At 38.3% G+C, this 12,028-nt stretch overlaps 1 protein-coding gene across 1 annotated transcript in view; it reads left to right on the top strand.

Moving 5' to 3' along the window:
* Positions 1-406: 406 nt before the first annotated feature.
* Positions 407-12,028, top strand: part of LOC150076253 (coadhesin-like) — a 270,840-nt gene continuing 259,218 nt past the window's right edge. Inside the window, exon 1 of the mRNA XM_090388126.1 lies at positions 407-531. Within this exon, the coding sequence (XP_090244252.1) occupies positions 465-531 (67 nt within the window). The 5' untranslated portion in view covers positions 407-464. The remainder of the gene's footprint in view (positions 532-12,028) is intronic.

Raw genomic sequence — 12,028 nt, 5'->3', positions numbered from 1 at the left:
TTTTTAAAAATTCCTGAGTTAGTGGTTGATTTGGTTGTTCAGATAATTTGAAACCATGTTAGAAACCATTTATGCATCATATAACAGCTTCATTATGTATGTGGCTGATTAGATGTTCACAAGCAAAATGAGTTACTACATCTTTCAAAGTTTTAAATTGAATACTTTATTATGCATGTGTGAACATTCACAGCATTTTATTCAGCAAGATAATCATAGTCATTTGTTAAGTAGGTCCAGCTAGAAAATTCTTAATATGTACAAAAAAAAAAAAAAAAAAAGCCACAGTCAATCACTTACATTAAGTACATGTTTAGATAAGAACATGAAAGTTTATCTTGCATACCAGAGACTTTATATCCTTGTAGCTGGCACTTCCTCTTTTACTTTCTGCTTGCTTCCTGAGGAAATACCCTTCTTAGAAAGAATTAAGCTTATAGTTCTTTTGGTGCAAATTTTCTGTAATGTACTTAGTATGTTTGATATGCTTCTTTGCACTGGCTATTTCACTTGCAGTATTTGGAAATGAAAGTAAGTTTAAAAACCTAAAATGCATCAGCAGTATTGTTTTTGATATTTTATTGACTATATTTCTTTATATTGCATTCTTAATATATACTTTGTGCAATCAAAAAATCATGAACATTGTTTCATGCCTTTTTGATTGCACAAAACAAAGTATGAACATTGTGTTTAACATACACAGTCACAAGTGCCAAGTTTAGAATTGTTTATTTTTTAAGTTTTCTGATAGTCTTTCCTTGGTTTTAAATAATTATATTTTAATTAATACAAAATATTTGAAAATTATGGTAAATTGAACATGAATATTTAAAAATTAAAAATTATCCATATAGCAGTGATGATACTGCTAATTACAATTCTAATCACCCACACACAAATATGTGTGTTATTTGGCTTAAATGAACAGCACGCTTAAACCTCGTCAGTGGTTGTGGAAAAAATAATTAATAATAGAGAAAAATAGCAAATTATTAACAAAAGAAGCTGCCTACATTAAAGCAAGTAAAGGTGATATATAAAATAAGAGAGTTGATTTAAGGTATAAATATAAATAAGGTATAAACATAGAAATTAACACCAAATGGATCAATAGAATATCACTAATTACTTACAGTATACAAAAAAAAAATGCAGATCTTATTTGAAGATCTAACAGGATAGCATGGGAGAAAATGGCAATTGATGGTCTGATAGTCCAGAAGGTTTGATTTATAATAACATAGTGACTTGTACACCTACTGGGTATAACAGATTTGGATGATAATCATTGGTATTATTGTAATGATATGAACTACAGCAGTAATGATAAATGGTGATAATTGAGAAAATATAACGGAATAGAAGAGGCAGTAAATTGAAGTTAGTCTGAAGGTAAGAGGAACCTGATGATATTTGTTCAAGTGAACAAGAATGCTTTTAGGTAATCCAGTATAACTACCCTATATTATTTTATAACAATATAGGAGAAATAAAAATAATACAAAATAAAAGCATAGGAAAAAAATACTTAAAGAGCTCTGTTGAATATTTCCTTTCTCTATATGTGTATACATGAAGGAATGGATCCCTCTAAAAGTAGTGATAGGGCTAAAAATAATAAAACATTAATTGATATTGGTATTATTTTAAGATCTGCCTCTTCTAAAAGCATTATGAGCAGAGAACCTTTAGAAGGAACAAATTACTTAAAGGACTCTGTAATATTTCCTTTATACAAGGTTAAAGGTTTGATGAATGAACTTACAATTTTTGAAACAGATTGTGAGCAGGGCTTACACTGATATCTTTTGAGCATGAGTATACCAAGTTTAAATTTGTTACGTGTGCTGTTATCACAAAGTTGCTTGTGTGGAATTTTTTGCTTGAAGATGAAGAAAGAAAGAAATGATCTCTCATCAACATCCTGAAAAAAACAATATCATTGAAGTTCACGCCATCATTCGATCAGATTGACAACTGATCAGTCAAGAAATTGTTGTGGATACATCTTTTTTGTTTGGTTCATTTCAGACTATTTGGATTGAATTTGGGCATGAGACAAGTGAGTGTCAAATTAGTTCTATGTATTCTTGAACAAGTGAGTGTCAAATTAGTTCTGTATATCCTTGATCAAAATCAGAGACAGCGTTGAGACCTCTTATCAGCTGAGTTGTTTGAGCAAGTCATGTTAGATCCTGCATTTTCATCAAATAGTTTCATCAAACAGGGCAATAGTTATAACACATGATGAATCTTGAGCATATGGATAGGATATGGCCCAAAGATCAAGGTTAAAAGATCCTAATGGTAAACTGTTATCACAAAGATAAAAAAGAGAAAACAGTCAAAGTCATTTTTTGATGAGGGGATGTTGTTATCTGGCTCCGTTTCACTAGATATATGTATGAATGGAGCCAGATGAAGAGATGATGCTGTCTGTATTATTATTAGCCATATGGTGCAAGGAAGCCTGAGGTTTATGCTGCACCAGTCAAAAAAAAATTTCTAAATTAGCAAGAGAGAGAGAGAGAGAGAGAGAGAGAGAGAGAGAGAAATAGAAGGGAATCACCTCACCAAGAAAAAGAAGAATGATGATATCCAGCTCAGGACCCTGGGTGTGCTAAGCCCATATTCACAAGATGTGAATCCATGGGGTTAAATTTTTTAAAATGGTTGAAAGATACAATCTGCCATAAACATCCCGAAAAAACTGATTAGCATTAGTAGAGGCATATGATGCAAGAGAGCAAGCTTATGCAGTATCAGCCAAAAAAAAAAAAAAAAAAACTTCCACTTCACCCCTCCGTTCATTCGAAATACCTGTCCAGCTGAGCTTTAAATTTATTTAGGCTATCAACTTCCACAACAAGGGATGGAAGTCTGTTCCACCAACCAACTACCCACTGGCTAAAGGCCAATTTCCACACATCTATCCTACATCTGTCTTTCCTCAATTTGAATTTATGATCTCCCAGGTGATTATTCTGAGCAAGAAGAAGAATCCCATCAGCATTGAGCATGCTCAAACCATTCAAGACTTTATACACCTCTATCAGATCACCTCGCCAGTGCCTAGTCTCCAGACACTGTAATTTGTAAAACTTAAGCCTTTCTTTGTAAGAGCAACCCTTTGCTCCATTCACTAATCTTGTTGCCCATCTCTGTACTCATTCCAGCAGCTCTACATCCTTCTTGAAGTGAGGCCTCCAGACCTGTATACAGTACTCAAGATGTGACCTGACCATTGCCTTATACAAGGGAATAATCACCTCCTTATCCCTGCTAAAAAAATTCCTGTATATCATTGACAAGACACCATGAGCTACTCTTGCAGCCTGTCTGCACTTCTCAGAGACTTAATATCTGCCTGCACAATTAACCCCAGGTCCTTTTCATTCTCTACCACTGTCAGTGTAGTACCACAGAGTTGATACGTTGCTTTGGGGTTGCTGTTTCCCATATGTAGTACTTTACATTTGTCAATGTTAAACTTCATTTGCCACCTCTCAGCCCATCTACTCAACCTTTCCAGATCCTGTTGCAGCAGCATAGCATCAGTAGTGTCCTTGACAACCCTGCCAACCTTTGCATCGTCTGCAAACTTGGACATTAAGCTTGATATACCATCATCAATATTACTTATAAATACAGAAAACAATAATGGACCCAACACTGAACCCTGAGGGATTCCACTAATAACATTAGTCCACGATGAGCAGTGTCCATTGATTACCACTCTCTGTCTTCTCCCCCTCAACCCCCCCCTTTATCCATAGCAGCAATTTGCCTCCAATGCCACACTGCCCCAATTTGTGCAGCAGTCTTCCATGTGCAACAGTATCAAAAGCCTTTCAAAGATCCAATTATATAATATCCAAGTTATTCCTGCATCCACTTCTTTTGTGACTGCATCATAGTATCCAATCAAATTAATTGGTCAGGCAAGACTTCCCCTTAACAAAACCATGCTGTGTCCGAGCCATAACTGAAGTCTTGTCTAGATGATCCTGCAGTGCTTCTTTAACCAGTGCCTCCATTAATTTTCCTGGAACAGAAATTAAACTCACAGGTCTATAATTACTTGTGTCAGCCTTTATTCCTCCTTTGTGAATTGGGGTCACATTTGCACATCTCCAGTCTATGAGTACCTCCCCTGAGTCCAAGGAAGCTCTCATAATTATGGCCAAGGGTTTGCTTACTTCCTTTGCTGGCTTCTTAAATATAATTTAATAGATTCCATCCACCCAAAGTGCCTTTCTTGTGTTTATCTTTAACAATTTCTCCTCCACTTTACTCTCAGTTATTACAAGATTATCTAGCTTACTGCCAGAGTTGAATACACCTCTGGCATCCTCCTCACTGAATAACCCGTCATGTGTGAATGTCAATGCAAAATATTCGTTTAGTATGTTGGCTACCTGAGCAGGATCATCAACAGTTGAACCATCGGTATCAAGTGGACCAATCTTGATTCATCCCCTTCCTTCTAGAGAGGCACCTCCGTATCCAGGTGGGAAGGAGCAGCAGTCCATAGCACACGCTTCTTGATTAGACCCGGGGTTCGAGCCCGTCACCACCAAATACGGAGGATGCACGAAGGTCAGGGAATGACCACCGCATATCCTGGAGCAATATGGCCTTAGTTGCTAATGCTCCTAAAAACCAAATAACAACCAACAAATAACATTCCTTCTAGAGTTTACATAAGTAAAGAACTCTTTGCTGTTTTTCTTTGTATCCCTTGCCAAAGATTTCTCATAATCTGCCTTCATCTGCCTAACCTCCTTTGTAACTTGGTTACAGATCGACTTGTATCTATCATAGGCTTTTGTGTCACATGTTAATTTATATGTATCCGATGCATTTTTCTTCTCTGCCATATGTCTCAATAGTTCATCTGACATCAATTTAGGCCTAAAGCTTGAACAATATTTCTTAGTTGGTATGTAAAGCCTAGTAGCTTCCAAGATAAGTTCTTTGAATGCTTCCCATTTTGAATTTGCTGTTGGTAACATCATCAGTTGGTCCCACTGTATAGAATTTAAATACTGTCTCTGACCATCGTAGTCGCCTTTTCGAAAGCGAAAACCCTTCCCTTTACTCCTGATGGTAGTTACCTCTTTGAGTAAATCCCACTTCAGCACACTTTGATCACTGCCACCTAGTGATTCCTTTATCTGCAGATTCTTAATGCATGAAGAATCACTACTGATAATCAAATCAAGAGTATTACTCCATCTAGTTGCCTCCAGAACATGCTGATGTAAAAAACAATCATCCAATAAATCCACAAAAGCTTTATTAGTGTGTGAGTGACAAAACCACAAATTCCAGTCAATATCTGGGAAATTAAAATCCCCCATTATAAGACTCTCTGATTTACTGGCCCACTCTATTTCCCCGTACAGTTTCTTATTATACTCATCAGAGTCATTAGGCCTATAGCACACTTCTACTCTCAATTTTCATCTCCCAATGCTTATGTCACACCAAACTGACTCGACACTGCACTGCACTGCACTGCACTGTCCAGTGATGTCGACTGGCTTCACTTCCTTGGATTTTATGTGTTTCTTAACTAATAGCATAATCCCTCCTCCCTTCCTATCCTTTGTGTAGACATTGTACTCCCCAAATTTCAGTTCTGCATTCCTTATATCTGTATGACACCACGTCTCTGATATCCCAACAATATCCGCCTTTGATGCTTTTAGCAATACCTCAAATTCATCAAATTTATTTACCAAACTCCTAGCATTGGCGTACACGCAAGTATACATGCACCTGTTTCTATTCTTGGCTATCCTAACACAACCCATGTGTTTACTTGTACTGCAATGACTCCCAGCAGTCTCTGAAATATTCTGCATCTTGTTTTTCAGGCTTCTGCTCATTCCAGTAGAAGCAGTGCAAGAATCACTTTCACCTCTGCCAGTGGCTACTGTTAATCTATTAATCCTTGTATCCCTCCAAGCTAGCAGTTTTCTGACCCACCTAACACTGCCTCGATAGCATCAGCAAATATTCTTGCACCCTTTCTATTCAAGTGTATCCCATCCCTGTAGAAGCAATCTCTCCTGTTAACAATGGTTGGTTCCTTCAGCATGACAATGTGCCATGCACATGACATTCACTGTCTGGCAATATTTTTTATCAGCACAAATGTTCCCATTATGCTGTATCCACCATGGTCATCTGATTTGGCAGCATGCACCTTTTGGCAAACTTAAAACAGTTTGAATCAATTCAAGAAATCCAATCAAACATGACAGATCACCTAAAAGCATTCACAAAAGAAGTCTTCCAAAAATATTTTGATCAGCAGCAGGCACAATGGAACAAGTGTTACATTCTTAATATTAAAGAATGTTAATAATTTTAATGTTTATTAGTATTAGTGACAAATGTCATTAAATTATTGTGGCAGATGACAAGAAAGCAAGCTTGTACAACATCAACAAAAAAAAAAAAAAAAAAACCCTTCCCACATCACCTTTCCATATCCAATGAATTTTCTAGTTCTCTCTTAAATTCATTCAAAATACCCACTTCCACAACAACAGGTGGAAGTTTGTTCCAATGATCAATCACCTGCTGGCTGAAGGTAAACTGCATATCTATTCTGCAACCATCCTTCTCCAATTTGAATTTATGACCCCCCTCATGTGCATAGTCTGAACAAGAGGAAGAATCCTATCTGGATTAAGTTTGTTGAAGCCATTCAAAGCCTTAAACACCTCAGTTAGATCACCTCGCAGGTGCCTAGTCTCCACACCTAGCAGTTTGCAAAACTGAAACCTTTCTTTCTTGCATCATAGTGCCTTGGTAAGAGAAACCCTCCCCCTCACCAATCATGTTTCCCTTCTCTGTACCCATTCCAGCAGCTCTAAATCCTTCATAAAATAAGGCCTCCAGACCTATATACAGTACTCAAGATGTGGCCTAACCATTGCCTTATACAAGGGGATAATCACCTCCTTAACACCCCTTCTCTCAATATCCCATACATCAATGACAAAACCCCATGAGCTGCCCTGGCAGCCTCTCTGTACTGCTCAGAAAACATCATCAGACTGCACAATTACTGGCAAGCCCTTTTCATTTACTGATACCCACATGCAGTATCTTGCATTTGTCAATGTTACACTTCAGTTGTCATTTCTAATTTTTCTAGATCTTGTTGCAGTGGCAAATCGTCATTAACCAATTTTCCAAACTTTTATATCATCTGTAAATTTAAATATTAAGCCTGATAACCATCATCAGTATCAATAATAATATACCGAAAACATCAATGGGTCCAACACTGAATCCTTGGGGATACCACAAATAACATTAGTCAGTGAAGAGCAGAGTCCGTTGATTACCACTCTGTCTTCTTTTACTCAAACGAGTTCTTCATGCAGTACAGACAACTGGCAAGTAGAATCTGTGGTATGCTGTTGATGATTCTTCGAGTAATCGGCATAATGTAGCAGAGTGTTCAGGGCAAAGTACAGAGTTATACACGCCATGTGTTTATGTCCACGTGATACCGTGAAATGCAATAATGACTTGTAAACTTGGAGTCTTTTGTCTGAGCAAGAGGAAGAATGCCATCAACATTAAGCATGGTCAAACCATTCAAGGCTTTATACCTCAATCAGATCACCTCACAGGTGCCTAGTCTCCAGACACTGTAATTTGCAAAACTTAAGCCTTTCTTCATAAGAGCAACCCTTTGTTCCATTCACTAATCTTGTTGCCTTTCTCTGTATTCGTTCCAGTAGCTCTACATCCTTTTTAAATGAGGCCTCGGGACCTGTATATAGTACCCAAGGTGTGGCCTGACCATTGCTTTATACAAGGGGATAATCACCTCCTTATCCCTGCTAGAAAAATTCCTATATATCATTGACAAGACACCATGAGCTACTCTTGCAGACGGTCTGTACTGCTCAGAAAATTTCATATCTGCCTGCATAATTACCCCCAGGTCCTTTTCATTCTCTACCACTGTCAGTGTAGTACCACACAGTTTATACATTACTCTAGGGTTACTGCTTCCAGTATGCAGTATTTTACATTTGTCAATGTTAAACTTCAGTTGCCATCACTCAGCCCATCTGCTAAAGTTTTCTAGATAGTGTTGCAGTAGCGTACTGTCATTAGCAACCCTGCTGACCTTTGTATCGTCTGCAAACTTGGACAATAAGCCTGATATACCATCATCAATATCATTAATAAATACAGAAAACAACAATGGACCCAACACTGAACCCTGGAGTACACCACTAATAACATTAGTCCATGAAGAGCAGTGTAAATTAATTACCACCCTCTGTCTTCTCCCACTCAACCATCCCTTTATCAATATCAGCAATTTGCCTCCAATGCTACACTTCTCCAATTTGTGCAGCAGTCTTTCATGTGCAACAGTATCAAAAGCTTTTCTAAGATCCAAATATATGATATCAAAATTATTCTTTGCATCTAGTTCCTTTGTGACTACATCATAATATCCAATCAAATTGGTCAGACAAGACTTCCCCTTAACAAACCCATGCTGTGTCCGAGCTATAACTGAGGTCTTGTCTAGACAATCCTGCAGTGCTTCTTTAACCAATGCCTCCATTAATTTCCCTAGAACAGAAGTTATACTTACAGGTCTGTAATTACTTGTGTTACCCTTTAACCCTCCTTTGTGAATTGGAGTCACATTTGCATATCTGTTGTCTGTGTTACCTCCCCTTAGTCTTTGGTCCTTGAGGTTGTCACAGACATTCTCTCAGATATACCAGACAAGCTGTACGTGCTACCTGGTAGTCTAAAACGCAGATGGAACTGATATTCGGGAGACATTCAAGTCAAGTAGACCCAATTTCAGCGAAGTCCGGACGGTCTGTGACAGCCAAATCCTTTGCTTGCACCTTCACGATGGTGGGACTGTTAGTAATCCCGGGTATAACCTCCATGCACAAGTACACTGGGTGACCACCCAGGTATGAACCAACGTAAGCAGGGGTTGAGGTGTTGGCACCCATACCTCATGGAGGAATGCCACCCCTCTGTGTTACCAGGCAATACTAGGTGGTAGATGACTCTCATCAACCAGTGCAATACCACCACTTTGCTAATTGGAGGCTAGAAGTGGTGGAACCCATGTTTAGTCTCCAGAGCTAAGTTCCGGTCAACCCTTCCCCATCTCTTCCATCATGCAGTATAACTGATGACTTTTGAGGTTATTATTTAATTTTGTTTGACACTTAGATGATTTATAGAGCTTCTTAATGTACCGTTGTCTAATCGATGTAATAGTGTGAATAGCAGTAAAGCTTAATAGACGGTACTCACCTTGATCTGCTTAGTTACATGAAGTTGGGGTGAAAATAAAGTTTAAGTTGAAGGTTAAAATAAATTAAAATAAGTTGAAATAAGTTAATTGAATGAATAATTTCTAGTGAAAGAATTGTTTCTTTATACGCCAACATACATTTACCCTTTATATTACAAGTCTTACATGAACTCCTAATGACCGACAACACTAGCTAATGGCACCTCCCTTAGGCATTAATAGTATTTTAGAACTTACCTCCATAGCCAGGTGGGCAGGAACAACAGTGCGTAGCACACGCTTCTTGATTAGACCAGGGTTCAAGCCCGTGACCACCAAATACGGAAGATGCGGAAAGGTCAGGGAATGACCACCGCATATCCTCAGAGCAATATGGCCTTAGTTGCTAATGCTCCTAAAAAAAAAACCAAATAACTTACCTCAATATTACTTGAAGCTAGACACTTCCGTTTTCAAAACCAAATATTTGGAAAAATATTTGGCCTTCCCATGGGATTGGGAATTTCAGCTCCCTTATCAGAAATCTACTTAGCTGCTATCTAAAACCAAGTACTTCAAACCTTTCCCTCCTGGTATTAAACTTTACATGTGGTATGCAGATGACATATTATTAATAGGAAACAGAGCCACTATTGATAATCTCTTTATTAAATTCAATACAATACACGAAAGATTAAAATACACACTTGAAATAGAAATCGACAATAAAATCAAATTTCTTAACCTCACAATATATAAACTAGGTACCAAACTAGGAACCAAGATCTATGGCCTTAGTTGCTGATGCTCCTAAAAAAAAAAAAAACACACACACACGGGAAAATAACTATATTTTGAATCACATCACCCGCTCAGTACAAAAAGTCCGTTCTTTACAATCAAATCCACAATGCCATAAAGTTCGGTTCTTCGCAAGATGATTAATCCGCCGAATTACGGTATCTCACAAAGAAATTCACAGCCAGGAACTATCCGTTACAATTAATCCAACACAATTTCTGTTGCAAGGGATAATGTCAATAACCTGTGTAATCATAACACCAAACAGAACACACACGTATTATTCCGGCGCCTCCGTAGCCAGGTGGGAAGGAGCAGCAGTGCGTAGCACATGCTTCTTGATTAGACCGGGGTTCAAGCCCGTCACCACCAAATACGGAGGATGCGGAAAGGTCAGGGAATGAGCACCGCATATCCCGGAGCAATATGGCCTTAGTTGCTAATGCTCCTAAAAAAAAAAACCAAAAAACCAAACGTATTATTCCACCCTATCACAGCATTCTTGCCAGACAGTTCTGCCAAGTGTTTGCAAACACAGATATCACATTAATAAGAAGAAAAATGCATGGGATACATACAAATTAATGGGTGATATGGAAGCCTATGATAGATATAAGTTGGTCTGTAACCAAGTCACAAAGGAGATTAGGCAGGCAAAGGCAGACTACAAAAAATCCTTGGCAAAGGATGCAAAGAAAAACAGAAAAGAGTTCTTTACATATTTAAACTCAAGAAGGAAAGGGATGAATCAGATTGGTCCACTGGATATTGATGGTTCAACAGTTGAGGATCCTGCTCAGGTGGCTAACAATCTAAACGAGTATTTTGCATCTACATTCACGCATGAGGAGTTATTCAGGAAGGAGAATGATGTAGGTAAAGTAAACATTGGCAGTGAGCTGGATGATTTTGTAATAACTGAGAGGAAAGTGGAGGAGAGATTGTTGAGGATAAACATAAAAAAGGCACATGGGGTGGATGGGATCTATCCAGTTATATTAAAGGAGGCAGCAAAGGAAGTAAGCAAACCCCTAGCCATAATTATGAGAGCTTCTTTGGACTCAGGGGAGGTACCCATAGACTGGAGATGTGCAAATATAACCCCAATTCACAAAGGAGGATCAAAGGCTGACACAAGTAATTATAGACCTGTTAGTTTAACTTCTGTTCCAGGAAAATTAATGGAGGCACTGGTTAAAGAAGCACTGCAGGATCATCTAGACAAGAATTCAGTTATAGCTCAGACGCAGCATGGTTTTGTTAAGGGCAGGTCTTGCCTGACCAATTTGATTGGATACTATGATGTAGTCACTATAATAACTTTGATATTATATATTTGGATCTTAGAAAGGCTTTTGATACTGTTGCACATGGAAGACTGCTGCACAAATTGGAGCAGTGTGGCATTGGAGGCAAATTGCTGCTATGGATAAGGGGATGGTTGAGTGGCAGAAGACAGAGAGTGGTAATCAATGGACACTGCTCAACGTGGACTAGTGTTATTAGTGGAGTTCCTCAGGGTTCAGTGTTGGGTCCGTTGTTGTTTTCGATGTTTATGAATGATATTGAAGATGGGATATCAAGTTTAATGTCCAAGTTTGCAGATGATACAAAGGTTGGCAGGGTTGTTAAGGACACTACTGACGCTATGCTGCTGCAACAGGATCTGGAAAGGTTGAACAGATGGGCTGAGAGGTGGCAAATGAAGTTTAACATTGACAAATGTAAAGTACTACATATGGGAAACAGTAACCCCAGGGCAACGTATCAACTCTGCTGTACTACACTGACAGTGGTGGAGAATGAAAAGGACCTGGGGGTAATTGTACAGGCAGATATGAAGTTCTCTGAGCAGTGCAGACGAGCTGCAAGAGTAGCTCATGGTGTCTTGTCAATGATATACAGGAATTT

The sequence above is a fragment of the Mastigoproctus giganteus genome, chromosome 13 (genome assembly GCF_048544385.1).
Source record: "Mastigoproctus giganteus isolate SK-2022 chromosome 13, ASM4854438v1, whole genome shotgun sequence".
In the NCBI taxonomy this organism is placed as follows: domain Eukaryota; kingdom Metazoa; phylum Arthropoda; class Arachnida; order Uropygi; family Thelyphonidae; genus Mastigoproctus; species Mastigoproctus giganteus.
Note: the sequence above shows the minus strand (reverse complement) of the source record. Positions and strands in the feature narration are given on the sequence as shown.